Here is a 19,389-nt window from a genome sequence, read left to right as displayed (position 1 = left end):
GCTAACAACACCCGAGAGGACCTCTAGAGCCCGGGATACAGCAGGTGCTCAGCCGATGAGCTGGGGCACGGGTGTAGACAGGCAGAGCCAGGCCTCTCATCCCCACACCCCTGCTGGTGCCGCTGAGCAGCCCCACGCAGCTCCTCCGGGCTTCAGGCCCCCTCCCTGTAAAATCTACCTTGAGTGCCCTCTAGGGATTTTAGAGATGATTCATTTACAGTGCTTGAGGCACAGGCAGTGCCCAGGACAGTGGGGGCTGAAGAGGCCACTTGGCTGCTCTGTGGGCCTGTCCCCAAGGAGTTAACAGTGGTGCTGTCTCTGTCTGCTCGGGATGGAGGGCTGGCACAGAAACACAGGGTGAGGAGCACTGACTCCATTCTCCATGTCAGACCATCCCAGGGTCCCCTAATCATTGTTTCGGCCCCACCCAGTCCCCACCAGAGCCGGTCGGATGATGGCCATCTCGGAGCAGGACCTCCTCAATGCTGCTTCGGATCCAGGTGGCCTCGATGTGGGAAGCAGAGGTGCTTTCCGGGAATGTGTAGGTCTGGACTTTATAAGGCTTGTGTGGATCCTCCTCTGACAAAGGACCCATTTTTGTGAGGTGGGCCACACTGGGCAGGCTGGGTGGCCCTGTCAGGAGGTTTTCTCTGGCTGGTCCCTGCAGTTGGTTAAAGAGTAGTTTCCCCGTAGACCACCAGGAGGCGCCAGAGGCTGATCGGCTCTAATGAGGTCTCGTCCCAGGGTCTAGTAAGGCGTCTTTCTTCCGTCCCAGGTGTAGGGTTGGGCCGCGGAGGGAAGGCGGAGCGCTGGTTCTCTCTCACCTATCAACTTGCTGGCTACTGCCAGCCCACGCAGGGCCACATTAAGGGACTGAAGGTCAGGCTTCCAGACTCAGTGTTCTTTATTGATAAGCATTAGTGAACCCCTTGCCAGTTCTGCCCTCAGATTCCCAGCCTTAGGTGGGGAGTGCATCTTTGCCTTCCATCCTGTCTGTGTCCAGGGCTGCGCCTATTTGCCACACTATTCCCAGGACCACAGGATTTGTGGTCAGGGAGGAGTGTAGCAGGCATCTGAAAGGCCATGGCCAGGTCCTTGTCCTCAAGACCACTCTCCCTGTAGGAAGTGCAGGCTTCAGCTGAGTTGGCTCTCAGAGGCGGCTCCAGGAGCCTGCTGGTTAGATGGAGGCCTGAGCCTCCGAGACCTCCAGATTCAGCCTCTTTTCTCTATGAGGCTCTTTCCTGCTAAAGGTTCTTCACAGCAGAACTGAGTCAAGGGGGCACCAACTGCCTGTCACTTGTGTCTTGAGGCTCTGGGAGAGCGGGCAGGAGGTCTTAGGTGGTGCCTCAAAGGGGATAGAGATGCCAGAGGCTGTACAAAGGGGGGGGGGGAGGAAGGGAGGAGCCAGAGAGTCAATTAAGTCCTTGGTCGGATTTCACCAGCCCCAATTCTTGGCCATGGTCTATAGTCATTGGTCAACCCCTCTGTCCTAAATACATAGTCCCTAGGGCCCTGTGTGCACCCCACCATTAGCTCAGCGGTAGGGATTATTAAAGCAATCTTTGGCCTTCCTGAGCCAGGCAACTTAGAGAAACTTCTTGCCTGTTTAGCAAGGCCCCAAAGCCTGCATCCATTTCTTCCCCAGGCCAGGGCAGCCCCCACCCCAGGGGCCAGCAGGCCGGTGGTGCCTGATGGAAACCTTGGCTCCCCTGCGAGCCCTCCCTGGCCTGTCTCTGACCTGAACTGGAATCGGGGATCTCCAGGGTGGGTCTGTAGCACCTGACGCACTTCTGGGGGCGGCTCCAAGCCCATCTGCTCCGCCCGATGCCAGCGCTGCAGCCGTGTGATCCCTGCCAGGGTGGGAAGAAGACGACTCTGGCACCTCAGGGCAGTGGGGAAGAGTTCAGGCTAGACAGTGTGTGTGGAGGGGTGTGTCGGAACCTCCATGCCCCCTAGTTTCAGGAGACAGTGGCCGAGAGGGTCAGGCAGGGGCTTGGGTTGCCTCGGGGACGTGCGGGTGACAGGACTGTCCCCAGGATGTGTTCCTGGGGCCAGAGAGGGTTCTCACCTGTGCAGGGCCCATACTGCCAGGCGAGATCGAACTGCCTCAGCAGCTCCAGCTCTGCTTCATCCACGCTTGGGGGCTGGGGCTCTTCCCCTGCAATGACATGCGGCTCCTCAGGCCAGTCCCCTGCCCCTCACCTCACAGCAGCCCCACTGCTCCCCGGCCCTCACCACCCCTTTTCCTCTGCCGGCCACTGCCAGGCCTGGAGTAGGAAGTAGACAACATACTTCACTTCCTCTTCCATTGCCCACGTCCGCCCGCGTCCTCTCATGCCCCTCGGCGCCTCCACTGCTCCCGCCCCCCCACACACATAAGAGACCTAGCTCTGGTGCCAGCTCCCCCTTGCTGTGCCCAACGGGGCCCTCCCTCCTCTTCACTACAGGGTAGGAGTCAGTGATGAGCCGCTTCCGGCCCATGGCGGCCACCCAGGCAGGCAGAGAAGGAGGCGACTGCGGGGAAGGAGAGAGACAGGCCAGCGGGCACGAGAGAGACAGCTGCTGAGAGAGAGAGAGAAGAGGGCTGGGGCCAGAGAGCGAGCCTGGGGCCAGCGACAGGCAGACAGGGTGACCCAGACAAGCAGAGAGGAAGTCCGCGGGTTCCAGGGAATGACGCCTGTCCCCCACCCCCACAAGCGCACAAACATCAAAGACCTAGACCAATGGTTGGCCGCCTCCATGGGGCGGGGCCCGACTCCAGCCAATGGCAGGCGGCGAAGGCAGAGGGGGCGGAGAAGCTGCTGCAGCTGTGTTCTGGGGAGAAGGGGTGAGGCTGGGGTGGGGGACCTGTCAAGATGCCCCAGACTGCACCACCTCCCCCTACCCCCCTCCTCCCCATTGGTCTGCAGTGGGTCCCGGGGGACTTATAGAGCGTTATCCTCAGCCTCTCACTTCCCGTTTTCCCTTCCTAGGCAAATGTTCTTTTCAGCCTCAGTAATCCCCGTGGCCGGTTGGTAACTCCCCAGAGTCCAGCTGGAGCCTCCACTCCCACCCCTTGTCCCGCAGAGCCTTATGGGGGCAGGTCTGGAGGTCCGAAGAGCGTTTGGACTAATCCAGCCCCCTTCCCTGCTCCCACCCCACCCCCGCCAGCCCCAGGAGACTGGAAGGAGAAGCCCATGGGTTCCAAAGCTCCTTTCTCACAGTCTGTGCCCAAAGACCCTGCCTGCTCTTAGTCTAGGCAAGCGTTGGCCTTGTCGACTCTCTGGGGGTCCTGTAGCCTGCCCATGCCTACCCTACTAGTCAGGAAGATTCCACAGTGAGCGGAGGGCCAAAGTGTTTGTATCCCCAGGTCTTTATCAGTAAAATCTGCCCAGTGTCACTAATGCGACAGTATGAGCAGAAAATACCAGCGATAAACTAAACACTTCTATGGCACTTACGGTGTGCCAAGTACTGTTCTCAGCACTTTCCCACATTTCACTCAACTAAAATAGATGTAAAATGCTTCTGGTTTTTTTTTTTTTTTTTTTTAAGTAATCTCTACCCCCAACGTGGGTCTTGGGCTCACCACCCCAAGACCAAGAGTCGTGTGCTCCACCGGCTGAGTCAGCCAGGTGCCTCATAAAATGGTTTTTCAAAGTAGGAAGTGCTGATGGTCCCAGCCATTGTGGGGCCCCAGTTAAACCACAGTTTCACTGTGCCCTCCCCCACCCAGGAGCTCAGAGGCTAATGGGGTAGGCACACTGGACACCCAAGTTGTCAGTGCAAGGACAAAATTCCTAACAAACAGGAAAGGGGAGTAGAAGGGTGGGTCAGAGAGGAGTTGTCCTCGGGGCCAGCTCAGCACTAGAAGACCTCCTGGAGGAGGCGGGCTGCTGTAAACAGTGTCTCTCAATTCTCCACCCATGACCTTTGTCCCTTGGGCTCCTGTCATCGCTGAGTCACCCCTTTACCCGCCTCCCCCTCACCAACTTCCTGGCAGCAAGCAAAAGTGCTGGTCAGTGGGAGTCTGGGAATCAGCACAGGGACCATCCCAGCTCTAACTGCCCTTCAGAGCTCCCATCCAGTTCTTCCAGGAGGACAAGGTACTGCCCAGATGCTTCTGCCTCCCCCCCCCACTCCGCTGCTCTGCACCCCAGGTGCTCTGCGTTTGGAGTAAGGTGGGCATGAGAGAGGAAAATGCTCTGGAGTGTAGACCACCGGAGGGGAGGCACCAGAGCAGCCGTGTCCGCAGGGGCCTGCTGCCTGGCTCTCCCCAGCCCCTTCCCTGAGGAGGGCTGAGTGGGAGTCAGAGCTCGTGACAGAACTGCACAGCGCTGGAGGGCCCTTCCCTGCTTTATTTTCTGGGCTGGGCCTGGCCTAATCCCCCATCTGCCTCTTGGACTAAGTGGGGCCCATACTGAGGGAGACGGGGGCCCTGTTGCACTGGGGAGGAAAGCAGGGAGGCCCTGTCCCCCCGGGCCTGGGAAGGGCTGAGGTGCGGGGGTCCTATCAGGCCCCAGGCCTTCTACAAAGGGATGGTGCCCAGGCTCCTCGGGGCTGACCACTCTCTCCCTGGAGGGCGGTCCCAGAGGTGCATGGCACCTCACTCCTGAGCCCACAGAGCCCTGAGGGAGTAGGAAGCCATGGGTGGGGCAGACCCCTCCTCATTCCTGGTCCTTCCCACCCCTGAAAGCTGATAGCCGTGGGGCCCTGCCACCGCCCAGGGAGCGTGAAATGGGGTGTGCTGCTGGGCGGCCACAGTGGCTCCTACTGCCGCCCGATCTCCTTCCTGCTCGCCTCTGGCGCCCTGACCTGCTCTGTGGGCACTTTCTGGGCCATCCCTGCCAGCTGCCCCCAGCTCTGCCTGGGCCCAGGCCCTGCGGGCCTCTCTCACCTAGTCTGCCTTCAGCTTCCCCCAGCCCCGAGAAAGAATCAGGGCAGTTAGCTCAAGCGCAGGCAGGCGGCCTAGGACTGGCTTTCTGGCCTGGAGTCAAGAGAACTCTCGACAGACAGCGTTGCCCTCCTGTCCTAGTCAGCCGGTAGTGGGACTGAGCTCCCCGGCTCAAAGGCGTTAGCACCCAGGAGTTCTGGAACCATCCCTGGCTAATTGGCATCCTTCCCCGATTTGTCATCTGGATCCCTCAGGTGTGCTAGCCAGACTAGAACCTTGGCCTGCCCGTCCTCGGGTCTTCTCCTTTTTCACTCCTCTAACCCTGTCTGCCCCCGATCACCTTTTTTCCTGGAACCCCTGTACCGACTCGGGCAGCCTCCTGGCCTATTCCCAAAACTGCTGTGGTGGGGTCTGTCACAAGTCAGTCATGCTGGAGGGCCAGGCCAGAGGTCGGAGTTGGGAGCTAAGTTCTCCCTCCTTCCGGGAACTTCCCGAGACCCAGGAGCCTGTTTCTGTGTCAGCTCTGACCCCCAGAGGTTGGTGATGGGACTAGCAGGACTGACCTTTGCACCTCGGCCTGGGAACACTCAAGGGCCTTGTTCAGGTCAATATCAAAGTCTTGGGAGAAGCCAAGAGAAAAAGAAGAGCAAAGAACTGGAACAGGAGCCCAGCACCTTCCTGAGGGCTGAGGCCCACTGCCTACTGCTCCAAGGGAAAGGGAGATTAGGCCTGGCTTAGCTCAGACAATGTGGCAGGGTTGGGGGGCCTCAGCACTGCGCAGGCACCCTGGGAGCCCCTTCCCCCTCCCCTGCTCACACTGGGGCTTGTGGAGAGAGCCAGCTAGAGCTAGGAAGGTGGGGGCAGGTAGAGGAAAGGAAGCAGTTGCCTGGGACCCAGCAGGCTGTGGGGCGTAGCCTGCTCTCCTTCCTTCTCCGGCACCCCCCTTCCTCAGGCCCTCAGGCCCTGCCACCCACCCTGAGCTGGAGATTCTGGGCAGCCAGACTCATATCCCCAGCCCCCACATAGTCACACACCCTGGGCCCCATTCCCCACCCTCTGGGCCAAAATTCTTTCTGCCGGCTCCTCCTAGTCCATCATGACCCTCCCAGACAGCCCACCTCTTCCTGCTCCAGGGTCTCTGGCCTAGTGGGCTTAAGGGGCAGGAGCCTGATCTAAGGCAAAAGTTGCCCCACATCTGGGTTTTTCTGCCACTGGCTGTCTCTTCTGCTTTGTCCCAACGACCCCTTCCAAAGTTCCCATCACCTCCCCTTTCACCTTGGCCAGCCTGGCCCTGGAGAGACTCCGGGGAGATTTGAAAGGGATCCTTCTGGCCATTTCTCACCTTGGCCACCAGGTGTCAGACTTTGTCTAGCTGGAAGGAAGGTCCTAGATAGTTTCCCATCAGCCAGGCCTTAGAGATCTGGGCAAGTTGGGGAGGGGCCTAGAGGTGACCTCTGAACTCGGGAGGCTGAAAGACCCTGAAGGTTGGGAGAAAGAAAGGGCTGGAACTCTGGTCCTACAGTTCGCAGCTACTCCCTCGTCGTCCCCACCCCCACCTCACTGACAAGGGCTTTGTCTACTGCTGGGAATTGGGGAACCAGGCTGAGTCAGGGAGCTCAAGAATTACAGGGACAAAGGCAGGAACAGTTGTGGTTCCAGAGAAGAAGGGGGAGCTTCGAGGCAGCCATCCATCAGAGCACTCAGCCAGGGGCCTGGATGGCTGGCCCTTGCCCTGTAGGTTAAGGGGAACAAGGGCCTCCCTTGGCCCTTCCCCATGTGGGGTGGCCCTGGCAAGATGAGCGCCTGAATGTGTCTCTTCACATGCTGAGAGGGCCCCAAGTCCTCGGGTGCAGGGCCAGTCGGTGCAAAAGCAGGAAGCTGGCAAGACGCCACCACCCTTCTGCCACCCTCCACCTCTTCTGTAGGCACCCGCTCCTACCCCTGCCCCGGACTTTGCCTCTCCCAAGAGACAGCTCTCCGGCCCTGCACACCCTCTCCCGCAAGTGCGCTTCCAGATGCCGGAGGCAACGCTGAGATTTCTAATAGAAAGAAAGCCTGCTGACTTGTCATTTACCAAGGGCTACATGCCTCATGGTCCACAGCTCCAAAACCCAAAGGAGGGGAACTCACACCTCGACACTATCCGTAGGGAGCTATTTGGGGGAGAAGTTCAAGAATCCAAACTCTGAAATGCCCTTTCTGGCTCGGCCCTCCTCTGTGTCCAGCTCCCTGACCTTGCTGCCGGGGGTGCTCCCTCTGCACCTTCCATGGGAGTCGTCTCCAGCACTTGCCCACCTTTCCCGGTCACTCTCCTCCCTTCTTTGCCTCTGCTACCAGCCCTGTGTGCGCTGTGGCTCTCAGCCACTCCAGAGCACCGTTCCTATCCTTCTGGGGTCTAGACCAACCCTCAGTTCTCTGCCGTTCATGCTTTGTCAGCCCTCGGCCTTGGGAATCACCCCATCCCCTCTCTGTGCTTGCCTCTGGCCATCTCTGGCTTGCTAGGGGATGTCACAGCCCATGACAGAGATGCGGGTACTGGTGCCACCTAGCACCATGGGGCTGCCCAGCAACGTTTTGATTCCTTTCCTCTGCTTGTCCCTGACTCCATTCCCTAATGCTTTCTGCATTCTTCTCCAGCTGCACCCCTCCCACAGCAATTTCATGTTTAGATCTCATCTGTTTGAAAACAACAGCAAACCAGCCAACCCTACAGAAAACCTTCTGTGCTCCCGCTACCCACCTAGGTATTCCTTTTGCCACGAAATGCCAGGGAAAATTACATTTACCCCTTTTTCTTTCTCACCACCTCCTTTAATCTCACAATTTGGCATCTGCCTCCCAACTGCGCTTGCAAAGATCACGTGTGACTTCCTGATTTCTCAGTGGGTTTCCCCCCGAATTCTTCCCTCAGTGCTTCGGGGGGGCCTCTGACACTGCCGATCGGCCGCCTCCCTAAAACTCTTAACTCTCATACACTGTTGCCTTGACACTCTTCAAGTCAGCTTATGTTAAATCATCAAGTACTTTAGTTCGGGGCAGGCATCATGCTAAAATGCTGTAGGGATGCAAAGACGAGTAAATCGTGGAACCTGCCCTCGAGATGCTGTGTGCTTAAAAGGGAGACAGACACACCGAACCGACCCTTGTTCTGCCCTTATCCAAACCCTACCTGGAGAAGCCAGCAGCAGCGCCTGCTGTGTGTTGGGCCCTGGAACAACAGCGGTGACGGCAGACACCCTTGCTTCCCTGCAAGGCTTCCAAACCAGCACCCTTGGCAGAGGGACGCCATGGCGCCTGCCTTGGACCCCCTGGGATTTCATCTGGGTCTTTCTGCAGCTAAGCACATTCTGCCTTGGATTTTAGCATTTGGGGCAAAGGACCCCTTTTCTGGGTGGTTTGGGTCAGCACACTAATTGAACACCTTCTTTGGGCTTGCGCCTGCACTGGGATAAAGAAATGGAGAAAGCGGAGTCTGCCCCCCAAGCTGCTCGCAGTACAGGGCTGTGGGATATGCCTCCCGTCTTCGGGTCTTCTGGAGAGCCGCTTGCTTGGTGCCTTGCCTTACGGGCTGCTACTCCTTTTGCGCCAGCGCGGAGACAGCCCAGATGCCCTCTCCTTCCTATCTCGTTAGGCAGGAAGTAGGCCTGTGGGGTATCTAGAGAGAGCCAGGGAAGATATCCCTGCCCGGAGAGCCTGGACCCCTCTGTGGGGCATGTCCCCTCCCACGTGGGCCAGGTGATCCTGGGACCGTCAGCAGAAGCCACCTCGCCCACAGACAAGTCCAGTGGCTCCTGCGTCTACACTCACACACCTGGCGGTGGTTTCAGGTAAGCTGCCCTTCCCTCCCCGGATGGATCACAGGCTCCGTAAGGGCGTAAGAGCGGGAGCCAAGGTAGCTCTCAGATTGCCCTTGGAGTTCCTACTCCGGTTAGCATAATGATGGGCAGGCTTGAAAGTATTGATGGCTTGATGTCACCATCATGTTACTTCCTTTGCTTAGGACACCATCTCCTGGTAAAATACTTCTGTGTCACCTGGGAGCAGTCAGCCTCTATACCTCCCCGGAGGCTCTTTGCAGAGTGTCCCAGCAGGCTGATCTGTCCCAAGTCACCTGTGCTTACTAATCCCTGCCACCACAGCCGGGCATCTCACCTTTATCTTTCTCTCAGCCTTCAGTCTTAGAAGGCTGTTTCGTCATCCCCATTTTACAGACGGGGAAAGTGGAGAATAGAGAGCTTTAGGTAATTTGTCCAAAGTCACTCTAGGAGGTTAAGAGGCTGGGCTTGGAGCTGAGGTCATCCCTTGAGTAGTACCTACCCCATTTGCTTGCAGACCAATCTGAGTTTTCCTCTTTCCCCCCAACCTGCTGTCTTACACTGGGAAGAAAGGAGTAGAGTGACAGCCGAGACTCGTGACTTGGCCGCAGTCAGTCACACTCCCCAGGAGAGGAAGGGTATTGAGGTGAGGGTCACTGCTGGGGGCCCCAGTGGGTTGTCACAGGTGGGGGTACTGGCAAAGCTGAGGGCTGACTACGCAAGGCTGACCGGAGGGACAGGTGGACAGCATTGCCGGCAGACAGACCTCTGAGACCCTTAAAGTAATCTTGAGAGGGGAGGTGGGCTGAGCAAAGGCTGGGAGGGGGAGACCAGATGTTGGAAGGACTAAAGGACACGCCGTGGGTAGAGGGGGCACAATGTGCTGTGCACACACCCTCCCTATGGACTGGGCAGGGCCTCTTCCCCAAGCTCTTTGCCTCTCCGAGCCAACCCGTGGACTGGCAGACTCCGAGCCTGTGGGCCCGCGGGAGCCTGGGAGGGGAAGGACAGGAGGGGCAAGGCCAAGCCGAGAGACGAAGTCCTGGGGCAAGCATTTTATTCGTTAATACAAGAATAGAAATTTTGCAATAAATATCATCTAATAAATAACATCTCCAAATAAATAAATATTAATACAACAAACTTAGAGTCATGAGTGGGTGAGGCTGGGGGCAGGGCCCGGGGGGAACTGCCCCCCCCCCCACCCTGCAAATGCTACTGCAATGTAAACTTTCAGGGAACCCTGCGCCGGTGGCTCTGGTTGCCTTCCCCAGCCTGGGCAACCCACAGCCAGCCCAGAAAGGGGGTGGGGAGGAGGCACCGTGATGCCGGCGACAAGATGCAAAGCAAGGTCCTTTTGGCTGCCGTCCTGTGCCACCAACTGCCTTGGTGACCCCTGGGGCCGGTCTGTCCCTGGCCCTATGCTTTCAGTCTGACCTCCAATGCAGACCCTGCCTCTTCCACCTTTAAATCCTGTTTCTCCCTGTTTGGACTTGCCACTGTGTGCGCTTCCTGAATCGAGTGTAGCGAGTTATTTGGGGATAGGGGAGCAACACCTATCGAAGAAGAGCGGGGCAGCCGGAGGGCTTCACCCCAGAAACACGGGGGCTGCGATGGCCCCCCTCCCCGTCCTACAGGCACGCTTCCCGGAAGTGCCACTTGAGAGGGGCCGTGTGGCACCGGGGAGTGCTGGGCAGGTCACAGGAAGCTGTGAGAGCCTTTGCACCAGCTGGCACCCCTTCGGCCCGGTGAGCACTCCTTCCTGTGGTAACTGGACAGGAGCTCTTGGGCCTCTTCCCCAGACCTGCACGACTTTGGGAAGCGGGAGGGGACAGGCCTTACTGCATCGCACCCCCTTCCAAGTCCGGAGAGGGCCAGAGCCTCCTGGCTTCTGTCTCCTGGCTCAGCAAGGGTTGGCGCACAGGTTTCTCCCTTCCCCAGCAGGAGCAGGGCTTAAAGGAGGAGGCGAGAGGGGAGGTGGGGAAGGTGAGAGGTCAGAAGCCGTGGGCCTCCAGGTGCAGGGTGACTGCCGCTGCAGGAGGCTGCATCTTCTTCTTGAGCCTGTTGAAGTCCTTGGCCGAACGCCACAGCCAGGTCTGCAGCTCCTTTAGCAGCCAGAAGTCGTCCATCTTCTGGAGGAAGTCGCTGTGGGCAGGGCCAGGGGCCCAGGTGGGCTCAGTGCCCGGCAGAGGCTGGGGCAGTGGGTAGCCCAGGGCCGCCATGACGCCCGCGATGCTGCCCAGCAGGCCCTGGAGGCTGGTGCAGAAGTGGGCCAGGCTGCGGCGCAGCTCGGCCGTGGCGGCCTGGCGGTTGAGGCCCCGCAGGTAGCACAGCAGGTGGCTGTAGGCCTCATAGTTCTGGGTCAGCCGCAGTTTGTCGTTGAGGCTCCGCCACACGTCCAGGTTGACGGTGGCCCTGGGCAGGGTCTCTGCCCCCAGGCGAGGCGGGTTGAAGTCAGGCTCGTTGAAGGGGGGGCCCAGGTAGTTCAGCTGTGAAAAGGAGAGGGCGATGGGGAAGAAGGAGGGCCGAGCAGCCAGCGGCCACCAGGAGATACCTGCCCCCAGAGCCGCTGTGTCCTGGGTCCCCAGACACTCGCCTGCATACCAGGCCCCTCTCTCCTCGGGGGCCTCCCCAAGCTTCTCCGGGGGTGTCATTTGCGTGGAGGTGACAGCTGAGGCAGTGGGGGTGATGAACTCTCCCACGAAGAGGTGTAGAAAGAGAAAACCTTGCAGGAGCTACTCAGGGAGGGTGTGCTGATGGGCTGTGTGTGCAAAGCCTTGGGAGCGGGCCCCCCGCGGGGCAGGGCAGAGAGGAAGAGGAGCCAGGAGGACACAGGAGGCCAGGCCGCAGAGGTGGAAGGTGGACCAGAAGAGTGTAGAGCCAAGAAGAGTTCAGAAGGCAGCAGAGCTTGACAGTGTGGCTGCAAAACAGAGATCAAGGAGAATGAGCCCTAGAAAATTCTGTTGGGTTCGGCCAGGAGGAGGTGCCTGACGACCTTGGAGAGAGCCGCTTCAGTGGCCTGGAGGCCAGATTGCAGGGGGTTAAGGAGTGAGTGGGTGGAGAGGAAGCGGAGGCAGAGGGTGTAGACCACTCCTTCGAGAAATTTGGCAGGGAAAGCCAGGAGAGAAAAAGGGTCGGGAACTAGAGGGGGTAGCAGAGTCAAGCAAAGGTTTTTGGCCAGGGGAGGGAGGAACGGGTGGGAAGGCAGAGGGGCCCGTGGGAATCAGAGCTCCATTTGCCTCCCGACATGCCTGGTCCCACCAGCAGAAGGGCCAGGGATAGACGGTACTCATGAAGCTCTAAGTCCCCCAAGACAGGGCTCCCAGGAGCAGGGCTGCAGAAGGAAGAAACTGAGGCAGTCTCAAGAGTTCGGCTGGAGGAAGGGTACAGGAGGCAGGCTAGGGACGAGGACACAGCTTTGCCAACCCTCAAGGGAGAGGCCTGGGGCCCAGGGAAAGGGCTGAGGGGGACGCCAGAGAGAAAGGGAGCAGAGAGGGGCGAGGCCTGGGATAGGCAAGGGCCCAGGGGGAGGTTCACACGCTGACAAGCACAGAGACAAACTAATTTCCTCGGTGTATCCTGGGGCTGGAGCCAGCTCCCCCACCACCCTCCTCCCCTTTCCTTCCCTGGCTCCAGAGTAGGGTCTGGGATGTGGAAGAGGAACACGGGAAGAGGGGGCTGGTTCCCCATGGTCCTCGGCAACTCTGACCCTCTTCCCTTCTCTCCTGGGCTCTCGGAACACCTCTGGACTGCCCCCAAATCCTTATGGTACAACTTCCATCCACACCCCGAATCTCCTGCCACTACTGGCCTGGCTTCCCCTCAGCCCCCTTCCCCCAAGTCCCCCCTAGGAGGCCCAGCTAGGATGGGAGAGGCAGACAGAAGGGAGGCCCATGGGTCCAGAGCAGCAGGGCCCCAGGTCTGGGGCAGAGGCGAGCTGGAACACAGGCATGGGAGGTGGGGCCCCTCCATCCCCACCCAGCCCCGCCCGTGCAAGAGACACCACAACACGGTGTAAACAGAAGAGACTTCCCCGGCCCCCAGGGGGAGGCGGGCGGCTGGGCGGGCAGCCAGTGGGGCAATGGGCCAAGGCGGGTGCGAGGCCTGCCCACATGCCTAGTCCTGGGGCCAGGGATGGGGAAGAGGGGGGCACCTAAGAGGGAAGGGCAGGAGATAGGCCAGACATGGGGACCGTTTGGAACCAAAGGGCCCCCTGGTCGTTGCTGCTCACTGGGACCCCTCCACCGTTCTGTCTCTCTTCCACCGACTCCCACACCCCGCAGTCACCCCGGTACTCACGTAGGTCCCAGCCAAGCTGCGGAGTTGGTGCTCCAGGTAGCGGGTGAGGTCATAGGTTTTCTGGATGGAGGGACCAGGCCCCGGGTCCCCTGTGCGATTGAGGGCCGGCACTGCGGGGAGGTGCCAGAGCACAGTGCACAGGCAAGCTAGCAGCCCCCACGAGTCCCCTGTGGACAGGAGGGGCATGAAGCGTGAGCGCAGGCCCAGGCCCAGTGGAAGACACGGCTGGCAGGCCCTCAGGTGTGTGTCCCCACCTTGGGCTTGGAGGGGGGTGGGGAGGGTGGGCCCTCAGATGGGAGGCAGGGGGCATGGAGTAGGGGAGCGCTCCTGGCCAGGGTGTGTGTGCACAGAGGCATGTATGTGAACGAGGACCAAGACTTGGCCACTGTGTGTGTGTGTATCTCCCAGTATACTGGCGTGTCAGCTAAGGCTCGCCGTATCTATGCCGACACGTGTGTATGCGTACACGGAGGGACGGGGCCAGGCCTAGGGTCTGTGAACCAGTGTTCCTGGGTTCAGCCTCCTCTCCCAGCCTCCCCATCCCACTGGAGCTGAGGGGGTGGGGAACAGCACGTGTGCCCACTGTCAGCCCGGGGCAGTCAGTCCTGAGAAGGGCCCGAGAGAGGCTGCCCCGAGAGAAGACCAAGCCCAGCCATAGGAGGCAAGGGGCAAGGTTAGATCACCAACGGCAGGCTGAAGGACACAGGGCTGGCTCCTGTAGCTGGGGGTACGTTCTAGTGGATTCCTGGGTTTGGACTGACGCAGGGCCCAGGTCTGCCCCGTACTTATATAGGAGGTTGGATGGGGAAGAGTTTGACCTGAATGAGTTTGTTGTTTGTTTTTGAAGATTTATTTATTTATTTCAGAGAGAGAGAGAGAGAGAGAGAGAGAGATGTGTGCACATGCGGGGTAGGGGCAGAGGGAGAGGGGAAGCAGACGCCCCCACTAAGCGTGGAGCCTGACTGGGGGCTCCATCCAGGACCCCAACATCATGACCTGAGCCAAAATCAAGAGTTGGATGCTTAACGGGCAGAGCCACCCAGGCGCCCCCTGAATGGGGTCCTTTGATGAGCCTGCAGTGAAGAGGGGAGGGGTGGGGATCGGAAAGGGAGGAGGGAGGGAATATGCTGTATTTGTTGGGTTTGCTTCGTCAGCCAACCGTGCTGAAGAGTCTGGACATCTTGAGGTTCCAGGGGTCTTGAGCCCAGGGGGTCAAGGTCTGTGAGGACAGACATAAGCAGCAGAAGACACGATTTTCCCAGCTTTTAGGTGAGGTCCATGGTGAAGAGAACGAGGCCAGGATCCCGTGGGCATGGGGACTGGGTAAAGGCGATTAGGGTTAGACTATAATTGGCATTGGGCTAGGTTAGGTTTAAGGACTGGGTTACTTTTAAAGTTTCAGGTTAGTTTACTGGGATTTGGCTGACTGAGTGTGGTTGAGGTTTGAGTCCGGCTGGGGGATGTGGTTAGGTTTGGACAGGCTCAGGGTTCGCTGGGGCCAAGGTCTGTGAATGTGTTCATTCAGACGTCGGCTGGGGTTACACATGGCGCATCACGAAGAGAGGCCGGGTGAGGGTTTTAAGCTTGGGTAACTGTGAGATCATGAGTAGTTTCTTCTGCTTTCTATTTTCTGCAGAATTTCACGATGACATATGTTGTTGCTGCGACAGTCAGAAATGAGTTGGATACGCGTTTGACAGTTTGACTGTACTTAGAGTTAGGGGGAGTCTGGAGTGAGCTGTAATGCTGGGTCAGAGTTTTAGAGAGGGTTTAAGACTCAGACTGTATAGAATGTCTCTGACAAGGGTGTAAGGGTCAGGTGGGGACTTCTGCAGTGGCCCTGCCCGTCAGTCCTTACTCTTCCAGATGCTTGGCTGGGGACTTCATGGATAGAGCATGGGAGTGGGCAGGGTGGGGGAGAGCACGGGTTTGAGACCCTGCCCCTGGGAATGAGGGCCTCTTGGTTTGAGAGCGTGCGTGCGTGTGTGTAGACAGAGAGCAGTATCAGGCGCATGACTAGCCGCCTGTCCTTGTCCCCATCTGCAGCCCGTGGCTTCCCTCCTGGTGCTCCTTCCCTCATTCTGCCTTTCCAAGCTTATTAGCTCCATTCATCATGCCTCACATCCCAAGAGAATTCTAGGCCTTCCTCCTCTGCACAAAGCCTGGGGCTACCCTCAGCCTGGATTATCTAGTTGAGTGACCTCCAAGATTCTAGGGGTACAAGATGGGTTTCGTTTCAGAGGTTGGATACCTGCCGAGGTGGGCAGTGGCCCTTCCAGCCTTGAGTTAGCGGCAATGCTGAGGATCCCAGCTGAAACCCGGATTGGGAGCTGGGCTCACCTCTGTCCCCCACACTGCTTGGGACAGCCCTTCTGGCCAGAGTTCTTATGCCATGGAGGGGGTGGGGGAAGGATCACAGGGTCAGGACCCCAACTCTGGGCCTTGTTTTCCTCTCCCCTTCTGGGCCCTGTGGGACATCCCTGGGGAGGACTGGCTCCCTGCACAGGGACAACAGGGGGAGAAGCCTTTGGATAAACAAGAGCTAAGTCATCTGGGCAGAAAAACGGCTCATGAAATTAACCAGACGAGGCCGGTGTTTCCAGGAATATTTCAGTTCTGAGGTAACTGTGTCACTGCAGGCTGGGGGGTGGGGGCAGGGGAAGGAGCAGCAGGATCGGACTGACTGACCGACCCATGGAGAGAGCCAGAAAGAAGGAAGGAGTCTCAGGTGCCTAGAGGGAGGAGAGGCTCGGAGAGGTGAAAGGGGACAGGGCTCTCCTCTCTAGTACAACAGCTTCTGCTCTGGGCAAGATGTCCCCATATCTCAGGCAGCAAACGGAGAGCCATCTGGGGCACAGAACACCTGTGGTTTAGTTGTGAGCCGTGGGACCTGGGGCAGCTAGCCTGCATCCCTGGGAGGGAGAACTGGGTGGGCATCCCGGAGCCCTCTTCCGTCCTTCTCGCCAGGCGCGCGGTGTGCAGGTGGACCTGGCCACTGGGGGCTGGGTCCTGGGCCCCCTCCCCCTGTCCTGGCCCCTAGCCCAGCCCCCGTCCCAGCTCTGCCTCTGGCTGCTGCCCACTGATTGTTTACATCCCGTCTTCCCCTGTGTTTATAAATCCGGCAGAGCACGTGAGGGGCTAATGAGTGCAGCTCACGTTTCCTGCTGGAGCCCCCCACCCCCCATCCTGGCCCCCTCCTGGGCGGCCCCTAATTCCATCCAGATCCCTGGGCCCTGGGAACCTAGGCCCCCCTCATGAACACACACACATACTCAGCCCACGCAAGCGCACGGCCACCCTGACACGGCTGCACAGGCAGGCAGAGCCCGGTACGCATGTCTCTAGCCAGCTGCCCCTTGCTCCCTGGCCTGTGTCCTCCAGGCTGACCTCATTCAGCGAGGGTGGGGGGCTCAGTGGGGCAGATGGGCCCCGGGCGGCCAGGGTGGGTAGGACAAATCAGCCAGGAGACTCTGCACCTGGGATGGCTGCTTAAGAGCTAAGAGCCGAAAATGTAGGAGCTGGGGAGGCATCGCAGAGCTCCAGAGGTGCTGAAAAATGTGGGAGCCAGCCGGAAAGGCTCTGCCCTTAGGCCAGCTCTGGACCAGCTTCCACAGTGACCTTGGAGGGATCTGTTGAGGGGAATTGGGGGAAGGAGTGGTTTAAAGGGTGTCGTGTCCAGTGCAGTGTGAGATCCGGGCACTGAACTCTAGGACATGGCCCTCGGGGGCTCCTCCTGACCAGCCTCCTCAGGGAGAGGCCCCCAGAAGCACCCCACCTTGCCTTGTCCTCTGGGGGGCGCTGCCTTCCCCTGGTTCTTCTCCCTTCCATCCTCTCCTTGGTTCCCTCTGCCCCAGGTCACTGAGAAGTGCTTAGGGGGCGAGTCCACATAGGCCCAGAAATCAGGATCCCCGAGATTTGCCACCAACCCACCAGATGACTGGGCTCTCGCGAGGGCTGCGCTGTGCACACTTAAGTCGCTGAGCAAAGCCACGTGGGGCCCCATGTCTGCTGTCCCCTTCAGCAGCATCCTCCCTGCCCTTCTCCTCCAACCTCAATGACAGAAGAAGAAACTGAGGCCCAGGGCAAGAAGCAGACAGGTGGGCCAGCCACCGGGCCTTGGGAAGGCAGCGTGGATACAGGAGTAGAGCTGTCACAGTGAGAGGGCTCTGGACGGTGCTGCAAGAGGTCCCCGGGTGTCCCCAGGGGGAGCAGGATCAAGCGGGGGCGGCGGGGCCTGAGTGGGGGCGTGGGGGTGGGTACAGCCAGGCAGTCCGCTGAGAGCCGGACTGGGGGACCAAGAGAAGGAAACCGTCCCAGGAGTGTGGGTGAGTTTGAAAGGCTGTTGTTACTCAGAGGGGTGGGAGGGGCGGGCAGGAGCAGGGGTGTGAATAGGCAGGTGGGACTGGATTGCGGAGAGGAATGTGAAGAGTCACTAGCCGTAGCTGGTGTGGCCCGGCAGTGTGCACAAGTGTGAACCGGGCAGGAGTGCGGGGCTCTGTGGAGGGGAGAGGGAGCCATTACACCGGTCGGGAGGAGAGGCTGGGGATGCGAGGGCTGCTAGGTGACACTTGCTGCCATTTGCCCGGTACCAGTCCCCGTCCCCCCCCACCCCCCGCTTGAGAGTGTGGCTCCAGGTCAGTGAGGTCAGCAGATGAAAACCGCGTGTGCGTGTGTGTCGGGGGTGCTATCTGGTCTGTCGCAGGAATGTGTCCTGGTGTCCCGAGGGAGGGGCAGCGGGTGCTCAGAGCCGGAAACGAGGTCTGTGGGGGTTGTGAAAGCCCGGAGGTGTCAGTCCCTCAGGCTCAAGGTCAGGGTCAGAGAGTGCCCGACAGAGGTGTGCGTCCAGCGCCCTCACCCACAGCCTGTCTCCAAGGCTGGGGACCTCCAGCCTCCCCACCCCTCCTGGCAGCTCCCTCCTACCTCAGCCGGTAAGGCCTGGCCGGGCGCTGGGGGAAACTGGGACGGGGTCCCGTGGGAGTGGGGAGTCTGTGGGGGTGGGGGCTTCTGGAGCGCAGTGTGGAGTCACTGGGAAGGAAGGTGGGGAGGGTAGAGATGAGGGGGCTCTGGCGAGGCCCGAGGGACCTGGGGTCTCCCTCCAGGGGCTCGGCCGGAGAACTTGGCGGCGGCGGCGGCCGCGCGCTGGCCCTCCCCCCCGGCGGTGACCTCTCGCTCCCGGCCCCCTCCCCGCGGCGGCGGCGGCGCCTTCCCCCTGTGTGGCCTCGGCGCCCCCGGCCCCGCCCCCGGCCCGCTCCCGCCCGGTCGCTCCCTTCCCGGCGGCGGGGGCGGGGGCGGGGTCCGGGGGCGCGGGGCTCGGGGCTCCGGCGGGCCGCTGCCCTTTCCCGCGCGTCGGCTCCCCGCTCGGCCCGCCCGCCCTGCTGCGGGCCGCCGGGGCCGAGCGGCCGCTGCCGCCGCTGCCCGGCCGGTGACGGACTTTCTCCCGCCGGGTCCGGCCGAGCTGCGCCCGTCCCCCGCACTAATCACTCCCAGGCCACGGCGGGCGGGACCGGGGACTCGCTGCCGCTGCCGCCCGCCCCGCCGCCCGGCCCCTACCTGCCGCCGGCTCCCCGGCCGCGGGCAGCATGGTGGGCTCCGGCCGCGCGGCGCGCAGCGAGGAAGCCGCGGGTCCCGCAGCCCGGCCCGGCCCGGCCCAGCCAGGCTCGGCTCTGCCCTCCGCCCTCCTCTCCTCTCGCCCGCCCTCCTTCCCGCCCTCCCCTCCCGGCGGGCCGGGGAGGGAGCGCGGCGGGCCCGAGGTGTCGGCCTCCCCCTCGCCTCCCGCCGGCCCGGCCTCGGGCTCCCCGCCCTTCTCCCCTCTTCCTCCCGGGCCCCCTCCTCCCCGCGCGCCGCGTCCCCCTCCCGCAAGCCCGCTCCCCGCCTCGGACTCGCTCTCCCCGACTTTCACGAGGGGCTCTTTCCGCGGGGATCCCCGGGACCCCGTCCCGCAGGGGCTCCAGGATGCCGGCTTCCCCCGGCCGGCGGGTCGCGCGGGCTTCCCGCCGCGCTCCCGGCCACCTCCTGGCCCCGCCGAGCGGACTTGAGGAATGCCGCGTCCCCGCCCGGCCCCTCTCGAGGGCGCCCGGCCGTGCCTCCCCCGGCCCGAGCCCTGCTGGCGGGGGTGGCTCTCGGCTCCCCAGCCCAGCCCCGGCTCGGGGCTCCCGGGGGAGGCACGGGAACCGGATCTCGCGGCTCCCCGGCGGGGGCGGGGGCCGGGGCCTCGGACGCCGGGCTCCTACCTGCTCGGAGGTCCATGGGGCTGGGGGCCGGGCCGGCCGGGCGCGGCTCCTCTCCCGGAGGCTGGCGGAGTGGGAGGGCGAGCCGCGGCTCCGGCGAAGCTTTAATAATCCCATCCGCCAGGCCCACTCGCAGGTTTTTTTCGCTCGGTTTCGGATTTTTTTTTTTTTTTTT

The 19,389-nt window shown here is 60.9% G+C and overlaps 2 protein-coding genes across 4 annotated transcripts; both read right to left on the bottom strand.

The window, feature by feature from the left end:
- Positions 1-880: 880 nt before the first annotated feature.
- On the bottom strand, positions 881-2,673 carry LOC111149645 (DNA polymerase delta 4, accessory subunit). 2 transcript variants are annotated; one of them, XM_022506842.1, is made up of 4 exons: positions 2,385-2,673; positions 2,069-2,158; positions 1,739-1,850; positions 881-1,371 (listed from the first exon to the last, which is right to left on the bottom strand). In XM_022506842.1, the coding sequence occupies exons 1-4, from the start codon at positions 2,479-2,481 to the stop codon at positions 1,347-1,349; spliced, it is 324 nt and encodes a 107-aa protein (XP_022362550.1). In that variant the 5' UTR covers positions 2,482-2,673; the 3' UTR covers positions 881-1,346. The 2 variants fall into 2 exon arrangements, with proteins under 2 accessions (XP_022362550.1, XP_022362551.1); XM_022506843.1 differs by lacking the exon at positions 1,739-1,850 and having other exon boundaries at positions 2,385-2,654.
- Positions 2,674-9,928: 7,255 nt separating this feature from the next.
- Positions 9,929-19,233, bottom strand: LOC111150187 (cardiotrophin like cytokine factor 1). Of its 2 annotated transcripts, XM_022507587.1 has the most exons (3): positions 19,218-19,233; positions 12,988-13,154; positions 9,929-11,177 (listed from the first exon to the last, which is right to left on the bottom strand). In XM_022507587.1, the coding sequence occupies exons 1-3, from the start codon at positions 19,231-19,233 to the stop codon at positions 10,683-10,685; spliced, it is 678 nt and encodes a 225-aa protein (XP_022363295.1). In that variant the 3' UTR covers positions 9,929-10,682. The 2 variants fall into 2 exon arrangements, with proteins under 2 accessions (XP_022363295.1, XP_022363296.1); XM_022507588.1 differs by lacking the exon at positions 19,218-19,233 and having other exon boundaries at positions 12,988-13,264.
- Positions 19,234-19,389: the final 156 nt, after the last annotated feature.

This window comes from Enhydra lutris, unplaced genomic scaffold (genome assembly GCF_002288905.1).
Source record: "Enhydra lutris kenyoni isolate GAN:26980312 unplaced genomic scaffold, ASM228890v2 scaffoldscaffold22, whole genome shotgun sequence".
NCBI classification, from domain to species: Eukaryota; Metazoa; Chordata; class Mammalia; order Carnivora; family Mustelidae; genus Enhydra; species Enhydra lutris.
This window is presented reverse-complemented; position numbering and strand designations above follow the sequence as displayed.